Raw genomic sequence first — 26734 nt, forward strand, 5'->3', positions numbered from 1 at the left:
AAAATGACTATTCTACCCAAATTGCTTTATCTATTCAGAGTCCTCCCTATTCCAATTCCTTCCTATTTTTTGAGAATAGTACAAAAAAGAGCAACTTTGTTTATATGGGGCTCTTCTAAACCACGTATACCTATACACACACTACATCTTCCCAAAAATAAAGGAGGCCTGGGATACCCTAATTTTACTAACTACTACAGAGCAGCACATTTGGCCAGTCTGTCCAAATACCATGCAAAACAGGAAATCCCATTATGGGTATTTATAGAGGCTTCAGAAAATGACCCTCTATTAATATCAAATTTTTTATGGCTTGTTCCTAAAGACCGCTTTAAAATTCATAATCCCATAACTAAACACTTCTTATCTCTCTGGGATAAACTAAAAACCAAATATCAGCTACAATCTCCACACAATCCTCTCCTTTCTTTTATCAGAAATCCGGCCTTTTATCCGGCATGGATCTACCCAAATTCTTTTAAAGCTTGGACAACATCAGGCATTCAGACACTAAATGACTTCATAGCATCTAAATCATTCCTTTCATTCCCATCGCTTAGAGAAAAATATGATCTACCAAACTCTGAGATATTTAGATATCTCCAAATCAAAAATTTCTATACACCATTCCTAAAGGGGGATACACCATTATCCCAATTATCCATTTTTGAATCAATCTGTACAAAAGATCCATTTGCTAAAGGTACAATTTCATCACTTTATAATCAATTATATGGAGTAGCAAATCTTAATAGACCCTCTTACGTTCAGAGGTGGGAGGAGGACCTGGGACGAACTTTAGAAGACACGGACTGGTCTAACATATGGCTCACATCTAAGTCATCTTCACCCAACATCTTAGCACTGGAGACAAATTATAAAGTCCTAACTCGCTGGTAACTTGTACCCGCTAGAGTGGCAAAATATTCACCTAATACCTCAGCTCTTTGTTTTCGAGGATGCCCAGAAATAGGCACACATTTACACATATGGTGGACATGCCCAGTAATCCAAACCTTCTGGAAGGAAGTCTTCGTGATTGCATCTAAAATATTTAAAAAAATAATACAACCAGATCCATATTTAACCTTACTTAATCTAAAACCGGAATGGTTAACACTCTCTCAAATCAAACTTATGATCCAACTAATAACGGCTGCAAAACAAACAGTGGCCAAGGCATGGAAATCTCCTACATTGGTACTAGCAGAAACAATTCACAGAATGAATAATACAATGTCCCATGCTAAGATGGTAGCCATCGATCAAAATCAAATTCCAAAGTTTGAAAAACTTTGGCATCCTTGGATAAAACATCAGTTCCTGTCAAACTTCAATGACTCTGTCCTGTTGCCATGGTAACAGATTAAATGACTTACAGAGACACCCATTCTAAGGCTTCAAAGAGAACTAAAAAGAATAATAAACTGACGAGCGGGACAACCTTGTGGACCATACCTCTACCTTTCAACCCTTTTTCTTCTTTCTCTTTCCTTTTCTCCACCTTACGATTAAAGCTCATTATCAGAATTTATTTGACCTATATACACTCTACTTGTAAACAATATGTATAGTAGGTATAAATCATTTAAATACCTACAAAAGTAACTAAGGAAATGATATATATCTTTAATTTAGGTTTACGTGAACCCAATGTTTAATATTTGAAATTTCATGATATTTACCTATATAAACCCTACTGTAAAACAATGAGCTTACTTTATAGATCCTTGTAAACTTACTTTATGTATCTTTATAACATTGTATACTCAATAAACTTCTTTTGACAAGGAAAAACGGACATACGGTCTGCCCATGTGAAAGAGGCCTTAGATAGGCAAAGCCTGTCTTTCATGTGCTGTCCTGGAAGATGATTTGGGAAAAAACGTGATTCATCAGACCAGGCCACCATCTTCCATTGCTCTGTGGTCCAGTTATGATGTTAATGTGCCCATTGTAGGCTCTTTTCGGCTGTGGATATGGGTCAGCATGGGCACCCTGATTGGTATGCGACTAGGCAGTCCTATTTACAACAAACTGCAATGCTCTGTGTGTTCTGACAACTTTCTATCGGAACCAGCAATATCATTATGAAAGGATGCATCAGCCACATTCCACTCTTAGCTCTTCTTGCCATATTTATTAATAATCAATAAGTTGGTTGCATACAACAATATCTCCACCCAAGAACCAACTTTCTTTGATGCGTTTCACCACTCCTGGCTTGCTCACAAGGACAGGAGAGCAAGAACACTTTGTGTGCATCCATCAGTGATCACCACAGGTAATCGCTGGCTGTGCGGACAACTACAAATAGCTGCGGTGACTGGCGATATGGCATTAAATGAACGGGGCTGTCAGCTGTACCTAGTTGCTCACAGCAGCAGCAGGAATCAGAAGATTCCTGCAGCTGCCATTCGCACCTTCCTAAATTGCCGATGTGAATGTAGCTTTAGGCAAGTAATCCTATGTTCTATTAGTTGAACTGCAGCTGTCCATAGCTGTCAACTGCGCTGACTCCCTCTGGATCCTGGCTCTGAGAATGGTGTCTGACCTCCGTCACATCACGCCGCGGCCTACCCAGATCTGAAGTGCAGGCGCCGCTGGAGAACCTGGAACAGCCTCCGGTCTGCTGTAGATGGGAAGCAATGCTGTCTGCAGGTGTCCCTCTGGATGCAATTGTATGGTTCCCTTCTATACAGGCCACGATTCAGCAGCAGCTCACACTGACACAGAGCTCCTGCTGATAGATCCAAGCTGGCGTCCCAAGAGAGCGATCTAGGCCTCCACCCACCCTTTTATATCCTCTCCCAGCAGTCTGTTCTTCTCTCCTCAGCAATCTGGTAGTTGTAGTTCGGGCCAGTCCTGCTGAAACTGAAACCCCGACTCGATGTCCGCCGGCGGCCTGCGATCATGGTGAGGAGAGGCAGAACGGGAAACTGCCTATGTAAACAAGGCGATTCCCTGTTATGCCTAGTGGCATGACAGAGATCTACTGTTTCCAGTGATTGGGTACAGTGATCTCTGTCATGTCCCTGCCAGCCCCTCCCCCCACAGTTAGAACACACCCAAAGAACACATTTAACCCCTTGATTCCCCCCTAGTGTTAACCCCTTCCCTGCCAGTGCAATTTTGTATAAAAATGCACTGATCAATGTAATAATGTCACTGGTCCCCAAAAAATGTAATTTGGGGTCAGATTTGTCCACCGCAATGTCGCAGATCGCCGCCATAACCAGTAAAAACAATTTAAAAAAATAAAAGTCCCTAAATCTATCCCATAGTTTGTAGATGCGTTAACTTTTGTGCAAACCAATCAGTTATTGCTTATTGCAATTTTGTTTACCAAAAATACAAAAATATGTAGAAGAATATATATCGGCTAAAACTGATGAATACATTTTTTTTTAAATATTTTTCTTTTGGATATGTATTACAGCAAAAAGTAAAAAATGTTGTGTTTTTTTTCAAAATTGTCGCTCTTGTTTTGTTTATAACGCAAAAAATAAAAACCGCAGAGGTGATCAAATACCACCAAAAGAAGGCTCTATTTGTGGGTAAAAAAGGACGTAAATTTTGTTTGAGTACAGTATCGCACGACTGCGCAATTGTCAGTTAAAGCGTTTCAGTGCCGTATCGCAAAAAATGGCCTGGTCAGGAAGGGGCCAAATCCTTCCGGGGCTGAAGTGGTTAAGCCGTGCTCAATTTTTAGCATAGAATTAACTAAATCAACTTTTGCCACAGCTCGCTACGCACGCACTGCAGGTTGGTGTCTCCCTAATGTGTCCCTAAAGTTCAAAAGTTCAAAAATTGGGAGGTATGCAGTTAGAGAGGCTAGGTTAAATAAGGAGTCAGCGTCCGATATACTATAGAGCCCAGAGGTGGTTCTACTGCGATTTTAGACCAAATTTTAAGAGGACTTTTTTTGATGAGTTATGGATTTTGAGCACTTTTTTCACTTGTTTGATTAAGGATTTATTGTATTTATATTATTAGCACGTGAGCACTTTATGAAATTAATATTAATTTAATGGATTAATATTTGTACTGATTATATAATTTATTGCACAATAAGGATATTTGGTATAATGTACAGCGCAGCACATTGTTTTGATTTAAGTATTATTGAGCACAAATATATGGGAGTGTGATCAGTGCCAGCAGCTGAAATTCCTACATAGATACCTTTAAAGCAGAGTTCCGCTGTTTTTTTTTTTTTTTTTTAAAGTCAGCAGCTACAAATACTGCAGCTGCTGACTTTTAAAACATGGACACTTACCTGTCCAGGGCGCCCGCGATGTCGGCACCCAAAGCCGATCTATCCCTCGGCTGTCGGGTGCTACCGCCGCCATCCTCGGTAAGGGAATCAGGAAGTGAAGCCTTGCGGCTTGAACGGGAACGGGAAGTGGCGGAGATACCCGCAGGTGGCTCGGGTATCTATGCCCGGAAGTGGGAGCAAAATACCTGTATTAGACATTCTTATAAAGAGTTTGTACAATTTCTAGACTTGTGTGCATCTATATACTTATGGTTAATGTTATATGCTGGTTGCAATGTTATATGGTTTGCTCCCAATTACTTTGATTAGATTACTGATGAATTTCTTAGGAAGGGAATCTCCCCTCTTCAAAGAGGTCTTGACCTGGGTGGAGCACTGCTAACTTTTTTTTATCAAACCCACTTTTCCTCTGAAGGTTCTGGTTCTCCTCTTTATCTACAGCAGTGGCGGCCGGTGCTAAATATTTTTTTTGGGGGGGGGGGCAGCAAACTAACGGCAGCCACCCCTACAGAGGAGACATATGGGAAGCACCGCCAGCACCCGAATTGAATTCTAGAATTACCATATATGCAATCAGTAAGGGGGGGACATTTATTAGGTTACAAGCAAAGAAAGGCAAATAAACATCTTTGTACAAGAAATTTAAAACATTCTGCACAGTCTTCACTTTGCCGTCATCATTTGTACAAACTCTGCAAGAGAAACAAAAACAGTAGTGAGTGGCTAGTAGACATGTGCACAGCCAAAAAATGTGTTCATTTTAGTTTTTGTTTCATTAGTTTATTTTTTTTTTTTTCCGTTTTTCGGGTCATTCGTTATGATCGCGATTCGTAAATTCGTTCATTCGTAAATTCGTAAATGCGTTCATTCATACATTCGTACATTCATAAATTCGAACATTCGTTCATTCGTACATTCCTTCATTCGTACATTCGTACATTTTTACATTTGTACATTCGTAAATTCGTACATTCGTAAATTCGTAAAATCGTACATTTGTAAATTAGAAAATTCGGAAATTTGTAAATTCGAAGTTTGAAAATCCAAATACCCGAAAATTCAAAAATCTGAAATAGTAACTAACTATTAAATTATAGGTATTGTAATTTCCTTTCAAATTTGACTGTCAGTGAACGTAACAAATACAAATTTATCCGAAGTTATGAATTATCCAAAATGAATGCTGCATCTAAACAAATGGAACGGAACAAATTAATAATAAATAATAATAATAAAACGTTGTTATTATTATTATTGTTATTTATTATTATTAATTCATTACGTTCCATTACGTTTTTTCAGATCATTCATAACTTTGGATAAATTTGTATGTGTTACGTTCACTAACAGCCAAATTTGAAAGGAAATTACAATACCTATAACTTAAAAGTTACTAGTAATTACTAATAGTTAAGTTATTATTAGTTAACTATTATTTCAGATTTTCGAATTTACAAATTTACGAATTCACTCATTTACTAATGTATGAATGTACGAATGCCCGAATTTACGAATGTCCAATTTTATCGAATTTATGAATATTCGGAAAAAATTCGTTAAACGGGTTTTCGTTAATTCGGATATTCCCGAATTAACGAATTTGTCACAATTCGTTAAAAAACTAATTTGGAACGAAACGAATTGCACGTGCCTAGTGGCTAGCCAATATTAAAGATTAACTCCAATTTGTGGAGAAATAAAACAATCCCCTCTGGGTGACCAGTGAACATTTCAAGGATTTAAAAAAGATCTGTTGCATATTCCTACCTGCTTCTCCTCTGAAAGAATAGCTGTTTGTTCTTCTATGCTTTTGGATACTGATTCTCTATGGGAGTGACTTTTTCAATTTGGATCAGCTGATGCACTTGCAGGGCTCTAATGAGGAAAGTTGCAGGGTCTGCATAACTTTGGAAGTGACTCCACTTTTAGGAGTATCTCCCCAATGAGATTTTTGTTGCAAATGACGCCTAAAATCTGACATGTATCTTACTGCAGACTTTTGGGTAAATTAGTGAGCCACATTTCTGGGGAAGTTCTGTACACCAGCTGTGCACAGAATGCCTCCAGGTTGGCATATTGCATTTGAATTTTACAGAAAATTACAGGGCTGCAGATTTAAAAGGAAATTGTTAATAACATTAAAGGAGAAGTCCAGTCTGAGCTCGTTTGGCTGGGCTTCTCCTATGGATCACAGGAGTGCAATTAGTTTTGCACTTCTGTGACCCGTTTTTAGCAAAAAGCGGTCTGAAGTCCGCTCTCTGCTGACGTCACTGGAATCAGTCCAGGCACTGCGTCATCCCAACAATAAAGTCTGGATCCGCCAGGTGCCTGGACTGACACCCGTCTCAGCTTCTCCGCGAACCGCTGAGAACTGGAGATGGCTGCTCCCCGCCCCCTCCACAGCTCAGTAAGTGTGGAGGAGTAGAGAGGAGAGCTGCTGATTGACAGGCTGCAGCTCTCCGCTCTGGGAGCTGTGAGAACCGAGCCATTGGCGGTGTTCGATCGCTTGGTTGTCAGTGTAGAGGCGCCGGGGGGACAGATGCAGCATCCACCTAGGTAAGTATGATGGGGGTAAAACTCCCAAACCCATACTTCTCTTTTAAACTACAATATGGTTTGTGTCACAATTGTATATGCTATATTTTCTATTTGCTAGATTTTTTTCCCACAAAAGTGGAGTTACCTTTTAAAGAACCCAACACCAACAGGTAACGTGCCAGCAGCTCTCCATAGTGGTTCTTTCACTAGCCAATATTAAAGAGCCCACCACCATCAGCTAGATTATCCAATAACAGTATCCTTTCAAGCTTGTGTAACTCCAAAAACATTCTAAACTTCACCCAGTTATATTGGAGGCATTTAGATTAAAGATGTATTTATTAAATATAAATTTGGCAGCTTGGTTAGGGATCTCTAAAATCTTATTGCGGGCATTTAGGCTGGCGACAAGTTTTTTTTGTTTAGCAGGTACACCAGAATTAATGCTTCTAAGGAAAAGTTTCCATTCAAACATAGGCGTGCATACGGGGTGTGTCGGCTATACCTGGGCACAGCCTAATCACCTAATCATGTAGCGCAGATTCCCCCTGCTACTGACACCATCTACTGCACTACTAACACCAATCTCTGTCCTACTGACACCGTCCATGTTTTAATACATTTTAATATATATAGGAGTATAGGAGTGTCTGCAGGGACCTGACAGTGATTCAGGGCAACTAAAATTTGCTTTTGAACAAGGCCTCGCTGACTTCTAGCGGCAGCCAATGTGGAGCAAATCATCCTCACCATTACAGCAGCACATCCAACTTTTCTCACCAACTAATGTAAATGATAATTTGCAGTAAAGAGGTCTTCAACCCCAAATCAAGTATTATATTGCAGCTTACCAATTTTCAGATGTGGTACGTTCGTTTTCATGTTCTCTTTTTTTTTTTCATGTAGGTTTTTCATCAGACAAATAATTTCTGCAGATGCAATGGTTAAGAGTGTTGAGATAAACCATTTAACAATGACAGGGGTGCTTACAATGATCAGCTTTTATTTATTTATGTGAAACCTTTATCCAAAAAGAAAACATTGTTACAGTAACTGCTTAAAAAAGTGTGAGCTGGAGTTTGGCTTCAGTTTGTGCATCTAAATCTGTAAGTGCATCTAACACTCCCTTCCCCCATTATTAATAATGCTGCTGTCCAAGGGTGTCTGTTGCTCCCTCATCCAGAGAGTAGGCACCCTAATACAGGTGGTGTGTTACTGGCTGGATCATCAAGTGAAAACAGAGAGGGGGAAAAGCCTAAAAAAGAAAACAAATGCACTTACCACATCTAAAGATTGCATTTAATTGATTTTGGGTTTAATATCTGTGGTAGTGCACCTGTGGCCAGGGTAGGGACATTCCAGCATTTACATATTCCCAAAAAGTGATTCATGAGCTTTAAAAAAAACAAGTCCCCACTAACCTTTGTAGCTGTGGACATTGTGGAACAAACAATTGTCAATCTCAAAGCAAAAGTAGTAAGTTGTGTTGCATCCCCAGCAGCTTAGCATGACCTGCTAACCCCTCCCCCTACCTACCCTTCTGTGCTGCATTAGAGATCAATGTGCTGCAAAGTCACTGCAGGGGTAAGAAGACTGAGCTGGGTAACCAATCACTGCTGGAGGGGGGCTCAGAGCGTGCTTAGACAATGTAAACTTTGAGACTTTACTCCAGAATATATGTAGCCACATGTGCTCTACATGTCAAAAGCTACAGAGCTTGAATGGAGGGAAGGGGACCACACCATAGCATACCTCCCAACTTTCTGAGATGGGAATGAGGGACACCTATCAGCAAAAGTATGCAGGCATAGGACACACCCCTTGCCACACCCCCTTAAAGGATAATTGTACAAACAAAAATTAAGATTGGTTAAACCCACAAGTGCTTTTTTACCACTACTATTCCTATATATTGGCTTTTGGAATCTACAAATGCAGCAATTTCGAAATCAAATAAAAGGTTTAGCACTGGGAAACACTTTTTGATAAATAAAAACTGCATTTTATAAACAGCTATACAGATCAGACCAAAATGAGGGACAAATGAGGAGGGAAGAGGGACATTGCTCCAAATCAGGGACAGTCCCTTGAAATCAGGGACAGTTGGGAGGTATGTCATAGTACATCGGTATTTATGTTCTATCCTGCAGTAGTGATCGGTGAGAACGGCCTGGATTCTATAGTCAGCACAACTAAATCCCACACAGAAAAGTTATGCCCCGTACACACGATTGGACTTTCCAACGGAAAAAGCGCAATTGGAGCTTGTTGTCGGAAATTCCGACCGTGTGTGGGCTCCATCGGACTTTTTCCATCGGAATTTCCGACACACAAAGTTTGAGAGCTGGATCTAAAATTTTCCGATAACAAAATCCATTCACGTAAATTCCGATCGTATGTAGCCAATTCCGACACACAAAGTGCCACGCATGCTCAGAATAAATTACGAGACGGAAGTGCTTGGTCTGGTAAAATTAGCGTTCGTAATGGATGTAGCACTTTTGTCACATTGCAATGTTTTAAATTGTTTAATGCAGCGCATTCTCTTCTTCTTTATAATGCTAGAAGAATGAAGTTGTTTTGCTGCTCATATTCACACAGAGTTCTCACAAACTTCTTTTTTTATTATTTCTCGTGATTTCATGAAAATAATATTTTTATTCGTCAGATCTACCGAATAATTTTTTTAGTTTTATGTTTTTATATTTTTTATTATTTTGTGTTTGTTTTTTTAATCAAGATCTCCTGTTTGGTTTTTTTGTTTTTTTTGGTGATCTCCATAATTTTTTTGGTGGGTTTTGTGTGCCAAGTTACCATAACACCCTTATTATCTTATATTTTTAAATCTCAGGGTTGCTTGGTGTTGGTGTCCCTTGTTAATTTCACATTGTATTGTTGAAATGTACCTGCCTACTCACAAACAAACTGTCCTTTTTGAAGTAAACACATAGGCAAGTATTTGTGAAAAAAAACCTTTATTAGGGGTCATAACCAAATGAAGAGGGAGGCAACGCTGGAGAAACAGCTGAAATTGGCAAAGCCTTTGACCCCCGGGCAGACATCAACTATTTTAAGGCAAAATTGGTGGCCTGAGGAGTCCATATATAAGGGAGTACAATCTGGTCCAGAAGTCCAAGAGATCATGAACAGCAGCAGATAACATACATGACCCCAGGCTGTGGTCAGACCACAGCCTGCATCTTTTGTCAGACCAGACTGAACCCAGGCCATCACTCTCTGGTCTTCCTTACACGCTTCCTTCCAGGCTGTGGCTGTGGTGTTGGAGGTGTAACAGGAGGAGGAGGAGGATGGTCCAACTCACACAGGTGGGTTATGTTGGTGATTTGTCCCCTCAACCCCCTATTTAATGTGTGGTACTTGATTTCCTCACACATGAGGCTTTGCCCCTCCTCCATGTCCTGCAGTTGGCATGCAGCCATGGAGGCAAAGGCCTCTTGACGAGTGGGGGTGGTTCTGAGGGCCGCAGAAGCCTCCCCAATTAGCCTGAGCGCTGACTCCTCCACGTCCCTTCCCTTCCTGGGTCTTTTGGTTGGAAGGTGGAGGGGAGGGACCTGGGATTGTGTGAGGCTACTGAGCCCGGCCACCTCCTGGCTGACACTTACCCCTGCCTCCTCCTGGCTGCCACATTCCACAGCCTCCTCCTGGCTGAGGTCTTCCTGTGTATGAAAAAGGGACATAGTTTTAGTTTTTGGTTCATCAATCACACACAATTTTCAGCTCATGACTGTTGCAAATTGAATGTTAACAAATAGAAAAGACTATCATTCTGAGCCCAGCATTTTTCATTCTTGCCCCAATTATTTTTGGCTACTACTGTCTATTGATATGTAAACGCCTTTATTAAATCAGCAATTAGTGATCAATAATAACATCTAGTAAATATAATTTATTTTTTGACAAGAAATCTGTAGAACAATGCTATACCTGCCTCAAGCTGAGCACCTCCACTTCTTCTTGGCTGGAAGGCCCAGGTTGGACATCGGAAGCCTCAGCTGGGGTGGAAGGAAGAGTGGAAGGTAGGGTTGAGAGGGATTTCCTGACTTCAGTCTGGTCTGATAGAAAATGCAGTCTGTCATAGTACCACAGCCTGGGTACATAAATGTCATCTGCTGCAGCTCCGGATCTCATGGAATCCTGGACCTTCTTGCGCTCCCTAAGATATGTGCTCCTCAGGCCACCAATTTTGGCTTTTAAATAGGGGATGGTTGCCATGGGGACCTGCGGTTTCACCAACTCCAGCCGTTTTTCCAGTGCTGTCTGCCTCTTTAATTTGTTATTATATTGTGGATGTTTCACCTGCCACAGACAGGGCAGCTCCCTGTACTTGTCTATGAATAGGGGGAGGAAACCGTGGTCTTTGAAGCCATCCATTTTCTCTGCAAGACACAACACAAGACAAACCCTAATGTCAGGCTAAACTTGTCCCAATATAGGCCTTAATCTATAAGCAGTATAGGCCCAAGTTAAAATTGTACCTTTGTTATATCGATTGGCGCTTCCGCTATTCCTTCCTCCGCTCACAGATCGTACATACCACGCACGCGTGTTACGCTTTATATACACTGGGCATGCGTGAAACTCCGCCCATCCCTGACGTTCTTTCTAGTCTATTCCCCGCCCCTTCTCTTTCGGCGCAGTGGGGGAGAGCACATGGCGGAGACACAGCAGATGCGTAATTCCAGTAACGATGAGGAAAGCCCGGAGCCAGAAACATCCCGATCCCGGAGGAGATATAAGGCCTCAAATATGTCCTTTGTAGAGATGGCGGAGATGGTGGACATCTTATAGAGGGCCGACTATGACAGGAAGTATGGACCTTACCCAAACCCAAATGTGAGAAAGGCCAAGATCATGGCTAAAGTTGTGAAGAGTCTGCACAGGAATTTTGGGGTACGATGATCCAATGAGCAATTAAGGAAACGCTGGTTGGACCTGAAACCGAGGGAGCACGATCAGTACAGAAGGATCAAGAGAGTGCTGCAAAAAAGTAAGTAGTTGTCCTGTGTTCCTATTCTTCTTATTATTATGTTTGTGCTGCTCCATGTGCTTTTCTTTACTGTTGTACAGTTTAAAATGGCAACTTTCATGTACATGGGCACATTAATCGTTCATAGGAAACATTGTTTGTTCAGCCACTAAAATACAATGTTTTGGGCAGATGCGGTTCACTACTTTTTTTCAGGCCTAGTTCTATTAAAAGAAGTTTGTTGTCTAGATGGGTTTGTAACTAGAATGAAATGCAAACTTGATTCAGTGTGAGGAGAGGACACTCAGCAGCTGTTTACACATCTGGACGCAGGAGTACTAGTGTGGGACACCAGAACAAACTTTTTATTAGGGTGTCCCACACAGGTGCTCCAGTGGATACTAGGGGTGTCTCCATCTGTGAAACTTGCACAAAACACATAAGTATTCCAGCTTTAGAAAGGGAAAAAAATAATGTTTTCAGCTTGGAACTCTGCCAAAACAGACAATTGGACAACACTTCCAAGCAATGTTTCATATTCCTATTTCTGCCATCAAATATCCATGTGCTAATATACCTTTTTTTTATTCACATAGGGGAGAAAAGACTCGGGACATCAGAGGAGACCAGGGACCCCCCACCTCTGGAAGAAGGGGAAATCCCCAAAATCCAAGCAGAGGAGGAGGAGGGAGACGTTTTTGAAATCGGTGAAATTGTCACAACAGGTGAGTGTCTGAGACCACAGCTTCAGGTAATAGATGTATGCCTGCATATTTATAATACATGGTGTGTTTTTTTATTTATTTTTAGGTGTGGGGATGTTGTGGAAGAAGAATGTCATTTCACCGGTGAAAGTGCCCAGATCCTCATCGGGGAGATAATGGGGTGCAATCGCGAAGGAAAACATCAATGATGTTTAAAAAAAAAGAACATCATTGATGTTTTAGGGGGAATATAAAACACCCAAATATAACTACATTTTTCTCGTTTATTTTTGGTTTTCCTAAACAAATTTTAAGTATTTTAAAAGCCAAATTTTGAAGATGCACACGGTGTGTCAACATGTGCTATCTGCCATCGCTGGAGATCAATGTACGCGTTTGTGGGTGCAAACCTTTCCTCGCTACTAAAGTAGCTGAGAGGAAGGGGTTGCACCCCCAAAACACGTCCATTGATCCCCCATGATGGGAGCTAGCACATGTTGACATTAGGCATGGGGTCAGGAGGGAAATCCCCATTTGGAATCCCAATTTGTGTGCATCTTCAAAATTTGGCTTTTACAGGGGTGACATCACCCCATCTGATGAAAGCAAGATCAACACAGTTTGGACATACTAATATCTGACATTGCCTTCACTTTATCAAAGTTGAACTTTGTAAGTTCCTAAATTGTGTATGTTATGCTTTGAAACATGCCTGTTTTACCAAAAAAAGGCAATTTATAATTAATGTGACCAAAAAAAATGTTATACACCAAAGATCTTGGTTTGTTGAAAAACCCTTTTATAAACGCACATGTGATTGTGCTTTGAGTAAAAAGTTTGATAATCAACAATGTGTGGCTTCTTCTTTCAATGCTCAAAAGCAGTTTTTGGAGTAAAGATGGTGTTTTCAGTGGCAATGGGGTTTATTTACTAAAGGCAAATCCACTTTGCACTACAAGTGCAGTTTCGGTGCAGTTTCAAGTGCACTTTTGCAGTGCACTTGTAGTGCAAAGTGGATTTGCCTTTAGTAAATAACACCCACAGTGCTTTAGAATTTTGCACAATCATGCCATTTTCCTGACTCCCCAAATTTCTGTCATGGTGTTAAAAATTATGAATATTTTTGTCAGTAATGCATTATATACATTAACAACAAAAACAAGGTGTGTGTGTAGCAGACCCACAACATAATAATAATAGTTAGCCGAAGAAGAGATTGTCACCTCATGTCTCAAAGAAATTTCGTTTGCACTGTTGAAGAAAAAGGCCAAAAAAAATACCATTAGATAACCGAGGAGACAGCTAAAAGAAAGCCAAGCAGTAAATCAAAGCAAATATTAGTTCGGTTTCAAAAATAAATGTATTTTAAAAATGTCTCAGACATTGTCTGGCATATCAATGGCCCCCCTACCCACAAAGTATTCCATGTATTTTATACAGACCTCACTGGCGCTTTGGGGGGCAAGCCAGGACGGCCAGTTTCAAGAGCCGTCAGGGTTTGTTCATTAATAATAACTCCGACCTCAGGCCCAACTGAGGCAACATAGTTCAAAGAATTTCTCCTTAAAAAGTTGTGGAGAACACAACAAGAAAGGATAATGTGATTAAGTTTATATTCCGCCATGTGTATGGGTGTAAGAAATAGGCAGAACTGGCTTGCCATTATTCCAAACGTATTCTCCACCACTCTTCTGGCTCTGGCCAGCCGGTAATTAAAAACCCTCTGGTCCAGGGTGAGGGCCCTCATAAGGAATGGCCGCATAAGATGGTCCCCCAGCACAAATGCTTCATCCGCAACGAAGACGAATGGGAGTCCTTCCACATTGTGTTCAGGAGGTGGCAAGCCCAAGCTGCCATTCTGGAGACGCCTGTAGAACTCGGTCTGGGCAATGACTCCACCATCCATCATCCGGCCATTCTTCCCCACGTCCACATAGAGGAGCTCGTAAGTATGCCGACACCGCCGCCAACATCATTATACTATTAAACCCCTTGTAATTATAATAGTATGACCCCGAGTTGGGGGGTGGGACTATGTGGACATGTTTCCCATCAATTGAGCCTCCGCAGCTGGGAAAGTCCCAACGGGTGGCAAAGTGGGAGGCCACAGTCTGCCATTCCTGTGGCGTTGAAGGAAACTGTGGAGTCAAACAAGACAAAAAAAATTAGCCATTTTGCACATAAACATTGCAAGCAGATTAGACACAAACATTCTTGGACAACATCAGTATAACATTTATTTTAAGGAGTATTTAAAGACAAAAGTATAAGGTCCACCTATCAGATTCCTCACCCCCTCTGATGGCCCATTGTAAAAATTGTAGGGGGGAGATGTTTTGGACAGGTAACTCTCTCCACTTCATTGAGAGCGGAATGCATAAATAATGTGCATTACTTTGGCCAGCCCCTCCTTACTTTACACTTTTGGCAGCCCACTGGACAGGTAAGAAGTGTCATAATACAAAAATATAAATACACACTGTACAAATTGAAGCACATTTTTACATTCTGCAATGTAATGCAATCAAGATAATAATAGGAGAACAAAACTTTAAACAGTACCATTTGAAAGTATTCAGGCAGGCCCTTGGACTACATGCTTTGGGGAATTCATCCATAAATATGAACACAAAAGAGGTAGGTATAGTGTGTATGGGTTTGGCAAAGTCAGCAGATAGAGGATTGGTATCGGTTGACTTATCGGTTGGGGGGAGGGAAGGTTCCAAATGAGTTTGGGACCCAAAAAAAAAGCCTCTGGCACTCTGCCTAAATTTAAGGACACAAATAACATTTGTACACATTTTAGGGGGTGTTTAGGGTAAAGCACTACAATGGAGCTGACAAAATACAGTGTTAAGTGACTAGGCGAAGTGGATATGGGCCCAGGATAGCATGCTGGGGAGGTTAGTGAAGGCAAATATGCATGAAGGACAAAAAAGGAACTTTCAAAAATTCCAGCATGCATGAGGACAAAGGGGACATTCACAGCATATTACAATCATGGTAATTAGGGAATGAGGAAAGAAATACAATACATTAGCAAACATTAAATACATAGAATGTGATGTTAAAGGATAAAACTTACCCTAATATAGTCCTTCTGCAGGACCTGGATGATGGCAGAACAGGTCTCTGGGATAATGATCCCCAGAGCCTGGGGGGAGATGCCTGTCCAGAACTTGATGTCGTCAAGTACCACAACGTGGCGACTAGCCTCTGCTCCGGAGTGATGACTTGCCTCATGCAGGTATCCTGCCTGCTGATATAAGGGGTCAGTAAAGCCAACAAATGGTGAAAAACGGGGTCCGTCATCATGAGATGATTCCTAAAAATCGTCAGGATTATTCTCATGGATCTCACGAAGCAAAGGCATGTGAGAGAGTTGGTCACGCTGGAGCAACAAATTCTTGGTCCATGAACTCCTCGCCCTGTTCATGGACTGGGCTTGTGTCAACGCTAACAGCCCAGCACCAAGCCCCTGCACAGCACGAACTCGAGTACGTACCTGCAACATGGCTTCAAAATGGTCGGCTGGTCAGAACGAAGTAACAGAACGCACTGAAGAACAGCAAGGCCTGTAAAGAGCGAGCTGAAAATCAGCAACGAGCGGACAAGAACGCAATGATAATCAAATACAAACTCACTGCACGCACTGAAGAACAGATACAAACCCACAAGCACAAACTGAACACCAGTAAAACGATCTGAAAACCACGAGTCTGAAAAGCGCGAATCGTCTCTCACCAAACTTCTACTAATGCCGCGTACACACAAGCGGACTTTTCGACCGGACTGGTCCGACGGACTATCCGACTGACTTTCGGCGGACTTCCAATGGACTTTCCCAACGACCGGACTTGCCTACACATGATCACACCAAAGTCCGATGGATTCGTACGTGATGACTAAAATAAGGAAGTTGATAGCCAGTAGCCAATAGCTGCCCTAGCGTCGGTTTTTGTCCGTCGGATTAGCATACAGACGAGCAGACTTTTTGATAGGAACTGGGTCCGGCGGAGTTCCGACGTAAAGATTTGAAACATGTTCCAAATCTAAAGTCAGTCTGATTTTTAACCGAAAAAGTCCGCTGCAGGTCCAATGAAGCCCACACACGGTCGAATTGTCCGCCGGACCGAAAAGTCCGCTCGCGTGTACGTGACATAACACAAGTTAAACACGAGATTAGCAGGAGCCCAAAGGGTGGCGCAGTTGGTATTGAACTTCCGTTTTATAGTCCCGTCATACGTGTTGTACGTCACTGTGTTCTTGACGTTCGGAAATTCTGACAACTTTGTACGACCGTGTGTATGTAAGACAAGTTTGAGCCAACGTCCGTCGGAAAAAATCCGATGCATTTTGTTGTCGGAATGTCAGATCGTGTGTACAGGGCATTGCAGAGTCAAGATGACTTCTACATTTAGCTAGAGAGGCACTTAAAGTGATACTAAACACACAAAGTTTAATTTATATTGTTCCTATTATTCCTGTATGTGGATGATATCACTGTAATTATTTAAATAAAAAACAAACATCTAAGTACCTTTTCTCTTAATCGATATACGGCTGTCACATGACCCAGATCTCTCCCAGCCTGTCTGCAGGGAAAAATAAGCAGGAGGAGCTTCTAGTCCTCTGCTGCTGGTCACATGTTCAAAATAAAAAAAAACAGCTTTCAGAATTCAGAGTAAAAAATAATTAATAACAATAAAGTGTTTTAAATCGTTATACAAATCTATAGTTGAAATCAAATCTTTATTATTTTTAGCAATAACATGGTGTGGGCGGATTTCTGCCAGTCACAGGCTGTGTCACGCCCCTCCAGCCTGTGTCTTGGAATAAGAGGGAGGTGAAGCCTTCATCAATCTACATGTAATATTCCACCCCCATTGTGTCTAGCTGGTTAGTGGGCATGGAGGAGGAGGAAGGGGGGAGGGAGTGGGCTGTCATTTACCACTGTGTATACGCCCACATGTGTGACTCAGTCACATGGGCTGCTCAGATGTGATAGGGAGGTAATGCTCAGCATAGAAACTCACTGAAAACTAAGTATGTGCAGAGCTGCCTCCACAGCTGCAAAACCTCTAGCTGAATTTGGGACATGGACTGGAGGGGGAGCTATAGAGCAGCAGGATCAACCAGGTTTTTTGCAAAATAGAGAAAATGAATCTCATAGTGACTGAGTGAGTATGGACAGCATGTAACACACCATTTATTGATAGCTTTCTATGATGTGGGTTTAGTGACACTTCAGTCGGGCAATTAGACTGCTGTGTACAGATGTAGCTAAACTATACAGCCATAGCAGAGTGCTTCTCTGTACAGCTGCAAGCTGGACAGGGAACTGGAGCCAGAACTTCCAGTCCTAGAAACAAACTGTCCAGGGACCATCAGAGGCCCGAATGCATGGTTGCATGTGAAATACAGAAGAGCAGACCATTGACTTGTATAGGGTATAAATCTGGCTGTGCTCACACAAAGTATGCATGGGAATAGTTTCCCTGCCAACAAGAGGCCCAATAAGCAAAAGACCGATCAAAAAGCAACCTACCTTCGCAATTTACTTTACCCTCTTCATCAATACCTGCTTCACTGATCATTTCATCAGCCTCTTCATCTGTTACTTTGTGACCAAGGGTTACCATAACAAGATGAAGCTCATCAGCACTAATGGAGCCATCGCCATCCTAGAAACAGAAAACAGTTAAAGATTGTAGAGGACTTTACAAAGTGAATTACATAGAAGTCTTCCTTGTATATCAATACACCCATGGAAAGGAGTTTGTATGTCATGTCTTCAGTAAATTTTCTGTACATCGGCTGAAGAATGGTTGTTATTAGGGTTGCACCGATACTAGTATTGGTATCAGTGCCAATACCGAGTATTTGCCCAAGTACTTGTACTCGGGCAAATGCTCCGATGCTTTATCCGATACCTGGACAGTCAGGGGGTGATCGGTGCGGCAGTGGGGGGAGTTACAAGCACCGATCCCCCCGTATAGATTTCAATGAAGTAGCTGACAGCCACTTCTCCTCCTCTCCCCTCCGCGACTTCCAGCTGCTTTATTGAAATCTATACAGGGGGGGATCGGTTCTTGTAACTCCCCCCACCGCCGCACTGATCACCCCCTGACTGTCCCCTGTATACTCCTCCAGTCCCCCTCTGTGTCCTCCTCCAGGCTCCTCCGGTCCCCCCTCCATGTATTCCGCTCCAGTCCCCCCTCCATATATTCTGCTCCGGTCCCCCCTCCATGTATTCCGCTCCGGTCCCCCCTCCCTCCGTGCATTCTGCTCTGGTCCCCCCCCCCTGTGTATTCCGCTCCGGTCCCCCCCCTCCGTGTATTCCACTCCGGTCCCCCCCCCACGTGTTTTCCGCTCCGGTCCCCCCTCCGTGTAGTCCACTCCGGTCCCCCCTCCATGTATTCCACTCCGGTCCCCCCTCCATGTATTCCGCTCCGGTCCCCCCTCCGTGTATTCCGCTCCAGTCCCCCCTCCATGTATTCCACTCCAGTCCCCCCCTCCCTGTATTCCACTCCGGTCCCCCCCTTCATGTATTCCGCTCCGGTCCCCCCTCTGTGTATGCTGCTCCGGTCCCCCCTCCGTGTATTCTGCTCCAGTCCCCCCTCCATGTATTCCGCTCCGGTCCCCCCTCCGTGTATTCTGCTCCAGTCCCCCCTCCATGTATTCCGCTCCGGTCCCCCCTCCGTGTATTCCACTCCGGTCCCCCCCTCCGTGTATTCCACTCCGGTCCCCCCCTCCATGTGTTCCGCTCCGGTCCCCCCTCTGTGTATTCCGCTCCGGTCCCCCCTCCATGTATTCCGCTCCGGTCCCCCCTCTGTGTATGCTGCTCCGTTCCCCCCCTCCATGTATTCCATTCCGGTCCCCCCTCCGTGTATTCCGCTCCCCCCTCGGTGTCAATCTTTCAGGATAGAAAGCGGAGGAAGGAGCCAGTAAATCTGTTGGCTCCTTCCTATTCCAAATGAATAGAGTCAGTGATCACTGACTCTGTCCATTCATAACTGAGCATCATAAACTGTTTACTATGCTTAAGTTTATGAATGGAGAGGAGCCGCTGTTTCCTGTCCATTCATCTCCAGTGCAGCTGTGGCTGCTGAGAAAGGGACTGGGGAATCTGTGTCTTCAGTCTCTTTCTGTGTCTCAAAAGGGCGATGTCAGGGGTCTGTTAAGACCCCTGATATCTCACCAAAGACCCCCCACGGGGCTGATAAAAAAAAATAAAAAAATAAAGAATTGTAATAAATAAATATTTAAAAGGTTAAATTGTAACAATAATTAAAAAATAAAATAAAAAACACACTGACACCATCCACTCCCTCCCCCCCAATCCCCCCAACCCCCCAAAACAAAAGCATTGTAAAAAAAAAATAACACAAAAATAAATAAAATTGTAAAAAATTGTAAAAAATAAAATTGTAAAAAAATAAAAATAAAAAACTACTGACACAGTCCACGCGTCATCAGTGCTGCATATTAGTGCCACTGTCACCTGACATTAAAAAAGAGTATCGGTAATCGGTATCGACGAGTACTTAAAAAAAAGTATCGGTACTTGTACCCGGTCTTAAAAAAGTGGTATCGGTGCAACCCTAGTTGTTATGGGCAATTGTGTGCTCAGAATCACTGCAGGAAGTTTGGACTGTAGAAGTGTTTGAATAACAACCCTTTGTCTCAATATCAGAACAGAGATACTACAGGCAGAGTTCATGCTGTAATCCCACAAGCAAATTCAACAAAAAGAGAAAATATCCCTAGGTGGCCTTTAAAGGCATAAATATCTACACAACAAAATAAGATATTGAAAAAAAGCTAATTCAAATACTCAGGGCTTTTTTTCTTGTATAATAGGTACAGGAACTCAGTCATGACCCCCCCCCCCCTTTCACACACCCTCCAAACCGCATCAAATAGTGGGTGTGGTCAAACTTTACTAACAGTAGGAGGGTCTTAACAGGGTCATTAAATACCAGGAGTGCATTATGTACAGAGCGCAGAGTTCAGGGAGGGAGTTACATACAGAGTGCATAATTCAGCCTTCTTCCACAGCTGCTACCTCTGCATCCCCCATCCACATCTCATGCTTACCCCTCTTCAGCTCTGACATCTGCATGCAAGCTTTCTCTACTGCCCCCATCTTATCCCCAGCTCTTTAAAAGCTCCACCATCTTACACGTCTTATTTTTGTTGCTCTATTAAGCTGAAGCACCCAGCCAGCTCTAGTACCTCCCCGCATACTGTAATTGGCTCCACCCCTCTCACTTGCGGGGAGATCATCCAGTGGTGATGTTGGCATTTGCACTGCACCCCGGGTACCTGCATCTTCCTTGTCCCCATCCTTCACTCAGTGGGAGCTGCTCAGGAGATCAGATATGTGGGAGCTGTTGGGAGACGAGCTGTCACTTGTAAGCATAGCAGACAGACTTTTGTGTTTTCAAGTAATCGTGGTGAGCAGGAGCAGAGGACCTGAGCCAGAGGTGGTGGAACTGAGTTCCACCAAGTTCCAGCTGAAAAAAAGCCCTGCAAATACTAGATGAACTTGAAATCCCTACAAGGAGAGTTTAAAGTGTACAAAATAAGGAGCTGAGATCATGAGCCACAGTCATCAGTAATAGTGTGCTTAAGTGGTGCACTGAAATGAAAATTCTGGACCAAAACCAAGACTGAAAATTCAGGAAGCGCTTGGCCGAAAACTAAAACCGAAATGGCCAGTTTTTAAACTTTTTTTTAAAATTTTATTATTGTGGCTGGCATTTTTGCCTTGAAGTCAAAGGGATGCAATTTTGCATTGAAGTCAATGGGACACAGTTTTGCATTGAAGTCAAGAGGGGGCTTTTTGCACTGAACTCCAGGGGATGTGATTTAGCAGTGAAGTCCATGGGATGCGATTTTGCATTCAAGTCAATGGGATGCGATTTTGCATTGAAGTCAATAGGGGCGTTTTTGCATTGAAGTCAATGGGACGCAATTTTGCATTGAAGTCAGTGGGATGAAATTTTGCATTGACGTCAACAGGGGGTGTTTTTGCATTGAAGTCAATAGGACGTGACTTTGCACTGAAGTCAATAGGATGCGGCATGCCATTATTGGCACCTTTTTTTCTATCTGGAGAATGCCAATAACCCTGTTTTTGGCGGATAATTTTCTGCGGTCGATATATTGGTGTATCCATAGTGTGCTTCCATATAGCAGCAAGGAAAAAAGCCTGAAGACTCAGGTATATTAGTATTTAAAATCTGCAGTGCAAGTTTCAGGCAGCAGAGCCCTGTCTTCAAAGACAACTGCCTAACAGTATGGAAAGTCAGTAATGAGGAAAATGATCAGATGTAAGGAGCTTATAGTCAATATGTGTCACTAGTCTATTTGTTTATTGGACAAAGCTTCTAGAGTTCAGTTTCTGTATAACCACTTCAGCTCTGGAAGGTTTTACCTCTCCCAGATAGCAAGTAATTGTGCTGCAAGTTTGAAAATGGCTTGCTAAGTTATTGCTAGACTTGCCAGGCTTCACATGTTTGTTGCACAATAGCAGCAAATCTGCATTGCATGACTCCAGATCAACTTTCTTTGCAAACATTCTGCAAGTCTGCTGCAAGTTCTGGTTCAGTTATGTTGTGCAATAGTCATCCCACCACAGGGGGCACTGTGGCTCAATTTTCATCATTGCTCCCTGCTGTGTGTAAGGTTCCTCTTTTAACTACTTAAAGACCAGCCGCCGCAGTTGTGCTACGGCAGGTTGGCTCAGCTGCATAAATCGCCGTCATTGTACGTCGGACACGTACACAGCGATCTGTGGGCACGCGTGTGCCCGTTTGCTAGCGGGAAAACCAAGAAGCGGGAACTCTTAACCCCTTGATCACCCCCTAGTGTTAACCCCTTCCCTGCCAGTGACATTTATACAGTAATCAGTGGCTATTTTAGCTCTGATCTCTGTATAAATGTCAGTGGTGTCAAAAAAGTGTCTGATCTGTCCGCTGCATTGTAGCAGTCCCGCTAAAAAGCGTAGATCACCGCCATTACAAGTAAAAAAAAAAAAATAATAAAAATGCCATAAATCTATCACCTATTTTGTAGTTACCATAACTTTTGCACAAACCAATCAATATACACTTATTGCGATTTTTTTTACCAAAATTATGTAGCACAGTACATATTGGCCTAAACTGAGGAAGACATTTTTTTTACATTTTTGGGGGGAATATTTATTATAGTAAAAATAAAATTTTTTTAAAAATTGTCAATCTTTTTTTGTTTATAGCACAAACAATAAAAAACGCAGAGGTGATCAAATACCACCAAAAGAAAGCTCTATTTGTGGGGAAAAAAATGACAAATTTTGTTTATGCTGGAAAAATTAAAAACCAGCAGCTACACATACTGCAGCTGATGGCTTTTAATAATAGGACACTTACCTGTCCTGAAGTAAAGCGATGTTAATGATTCCATCAGCTGTCGGGTGCTGCCGCTGCCATTGCAGGTAAGGGAACCCAGCAGCGTAGCCTTACGCCTTCACAGCGGGAACCCTACTGCGCATGCACGAGACTCCACTCCTCTCTCCTACTGGCCCGGTGACAGGGGGAAGAGGAAGGAGCTGAGCCGTGATGTCAATATCCGTGGCTGTGGTTCCCAGAAGTGGGAACAGGATACAGTATCCTGTCCCCCCTCCCCCCCGAAAGGTACCAATTGTGGCACCGGAGGGGGGGGGAAACAAATGAGCGGAATTTCCACTTTTGGTGGTTAATTGGTGCTAGGGCAGTCATAGAATCACTTTGGGGGTGGTGTACAGAGAGGTGAGTGGTAACCATGAGATCTGATATGGAGTTCAGGGAGGTAGAAATCAAGGAGTGACAAACCCTAATATCCCATTGGTGTAGCACAATTTGGAATGTTTTATCTTTTCTTGTCTATATGCTGAGATTTAGCAGAAAATGTGTGTATTTAACGAGAAAAGTAAATAGGAACCTCAAAGACCAGGTGCAACAAACCTGGTAGTTCCACCACTGTAGAGAGGACTACAAATCCCAGCAATACAGTAACAATGCAGAATACCACCAGCTATGGAGGGTGTATATAGCGAGCCATGCATTGTATATAGAGAGATGACTGCACTGTACTGTGTTGTAAAGAGATCCATGTACTGTACTGTATACAGGGACATCCATTCATTGTGCTGTATACAGAGAGATCCATGCATTGTGCTGTATACAGAGAGATCCATGCATCGTGCTTTATACAAAGAGATCCATGCATAGTGCTGTATACAGAGAGATCCATGCATCATGCTGTATACAGAGAGATCCATGCAGGGCATCCCATGATGGGAATCGTTGTGTTTTCAGATCGAGTGCTTGACATTTTGCGACCTGAATTTGGGGCTTTGTATCTCGGGCCACTTGGTGCTAGGAGCCCCAACTTTATGTGCTAGTTCTACTGTGTTTGCACACCTACTTTGGGGTTCTTGGCACCAAGTAGCCCTGAGATATGGGGCCCCAAAGTCGGGTCGCAAAATGTCATTCTCTGCTGCAGAAGTGCTTGACATTTTGCGGCCCGACTTTGGGGCTCCGTATCTCGGGGCCAGTTGGTGCTAGCCGTTATTCGGCTATGGCCCGGTTGGCAACTGGTTAAGCTACAATATTACATCATTTTTGGTTTAATCTCTACTGGGTGTGGCTGAAAGGTACCTCTCACAGCAGGGACGGGACAAGGGATGGGCAGAAAGGGCAGCTGCCCTGGGCACTGTGGTATCATGTGAGGTGGTGGGGGGGCACCACGAGGAGATGGGGGGGGGAATTGTGTTGGGAGGGGGAATTTGGAGGGTGGCAGAGAATAAGAATTGATCTAGGAGGGAAAATTAGTAGGGTGTGCTAGGAATGGTGATTTCGGGGGATTTGTGTTGGGAGGGGAGAAAAGGAAAAGGAAGGGGGATTTGAGGGTTTGTGCTAGAAGTGGTGATATGGTAGAGGGGAGAGGGAATTTGTGCTAGCAGGGATGGTTTGGGGATGTGTATGCTAGAAGTGGAAATTTGGAGGGGTGCTAGGAGAGGGGATTGGTGGGGGAATATGTGCTGGGGGGGGGATTCAGAGTGGGGGAGGGGATTTGTGCTTGAAGGAGAAATTTGAAGGGTAGCGGTTTTGTGCTAGGAGGGGTTATTTTTTGGGGTGAGATTTGTGCTGGGGAAGATTTGGAGAGAGAGAGAGGATTTGAGCTTGGATAGGGGGGGAGGGGAGGGCACAGATTTGTGATGGCAGAGGGTATTTCAGCAGGGGGCAGATTTGTATTGGACAGCGGGGGCATTTATGCTTAAAAGGTAAGCAGGCAGATTAGTGCTAATTTTTTTGGAGGGGGTGGGGGGTGACACATAATGCTCATACATCTTGGGGGAAGCCATTGTTTAATATGTTTGCCCTGGGTTCTAGGTCAGTGGTTCCCAACCTCAGTCCTCAAGTACCCCCCAACAGGCCATATTTTGTGAATTTCTAGATAAAATTGCTGTCCAAAATACCAAGCCATTGACTCTAAATTTAAAGCACCTGTGCAAGATAAAGGAAAACCTGAAAACATGACCTGTTGGGGGTACTTGAGGACTGAGGCTGAGAACCACTGCTCTAGATGACCTTGTCCCCTAACAGCATTGCATTAACACATGGAATCTGGTCTGACATAGAGGCACATGTTCATTGTGCAAAGCTTTAGTCAATGTCTAGGCATTCTTCTAACCTGATAAGTTTAGAAGGAAAAACATGGACCATTTGTTCCTAAGGACTCATGTACAAGCTGAAACAAACCTTGCCTGCACCGATTAGATTTAATTGCTCAGCCAAGTCTGAATCTCACTAATGGAGGTATGAAAAGTTACTCTACCACTTCATAAGTACTGTATAGAATTTACATGCAAGTTTCTAGCTCAGATAGGACATTACCTTGTCAAATTCACGGAATGCTTCTCTTATATCCTCATCTGAATTTTCCCAATGACCTGCCATTATAGTCAAGAATTCAGGGAAGTCAGTTGTTCCGTTGCCTGTAAAGAGACAAGATCTGTAAGCCTTAGTTCAAACCTGCACCAGAAGAAGAGTTTTGGACAATTGGAGAACCAAGTCACTGACACCAATGTTCTAAGAAATCTGCACCCAAACTGGATTTAAATCCTCTATTTGTAGGTAGAACTGTTTACACGTTATTAAAGGCAGCCAATAGATTATCAATGTCAAAACCAGTTGATCCTGTCCCTCTTACATAATTGATTTGCATTATCTTAAGACAGTATATGCAAACATGGGTGGATTGCTTAATTGTTGTACACACATAAAATAATGTATGCAGTGGTGAAGCTGGACATTCTTTCACCCGGGGCAAAGAATGAGTTTGGCAACCCCCCCTCCCCCCTTCTTACCGGGACAAAGTCAGTCAGTGTCCTGGATGAAGATGCCAACCTGCAGAAAATGCCTAAACAGGCAGCTGCTGCAGGGGGGAAATATAGATAATCGATTCTAGTATATGCCATCCCTCCTGTCCAGTGTTGCAGGGAGGCACCACAGGAGCATAAGTGGGGTTGCCATTGTGACCCCTGATGCTACGCCCATGGATAGCGGCTTCTCCAGCATTTAGCAATTTGGCAGTGTAAGGCCCCTTTCACAGGGGAGGACCAATCGGGTCCGCCGTCAGTTTTTTTTTTTTTTAGGCGGACCTTCCACTGCCCTCTATGGAGTGGCCCATGTAAATAGACATGTGTCTGTTGATACCCGCCAACATCCAAACCGATCCTATCTGCTAAAAATAGACAGATAGGGGATCTATTCCCCATCCGTCTAGTGGATCGGATGACAGTTGGATGTAAGCGGACAGACAGTTTGTTTCTCCGCCGATCCCTGCTGAAGTGATGGTAGATTTGAATTTGCTGGGGGCAATTTTGTTTTTTAGATTTGGTGAATGATCGCCAGATTTGGGGGTAGGTTTGGAGTGTTTACCTTCCAAGTAGGTGCCCCGTGCACATTGTATAAGGCTGCCCCTTGAAGTTCCATCATCCAGCTTGAAAAAGGAGCACGGCTGCCGTGTCATCCGCACTGCGCCTGCTCAGGAAACGCGTCGCATGCCAGTGACGTCATCCATTCTCGCCTCTGTACTACCAGCGTTCCAGGCCTCATTTTGAGCCCTTCCCCACCGTGGCTGGCTGTTTACATCAGTGGTGTAGAAGAGAGCGGTGAACGAGGAAACACA

General features: G+C 43.1%; 1 protein-coding gene across 1 annotated transcript in view; it reads right to left on the reverse strand.

The window, feature by feature from the left end:
• Positions 1-25648, reverse strand: part of LOC141140949 (neo-calmodulin-like) — a 68278-nt gene extending 42630 nt beyond the window's left edge. Inside the window, exons 1-2 of the mRNA XM_073628508.1 lie at positions 25438-25648; positions 18057-18192 (exon numbers count right to left, since the gene is read on the reverse strand). Coding sequence (XP_073484609.1) covers positions 18057-18192; positions 25438-25500 — 199 coding nt within the window. The 5' untranslated portion in view covers positions 25501-25648. The remainder of the gene's footprint in view (positions 1-18056; positions 18193-25437) is intronic.
• Positions 25649-26734: the final 1086 nt, after the last annotated feature.

Source organism: Aquarana catesbeiana, linkage group LG04, assembly GCF_042186555.1.
Source record: "Aquarana catesbeiana isolate 2022-GZ linkage group LG04, ASM4218655v1, whole genome shotgun sequence".
NCBI classification, from domain to species: Eukaryota; Metazoa; Chordata; class Amphibia; order Anura; family Ranidae; genus Aquarana; species Aquarana catesbeiana.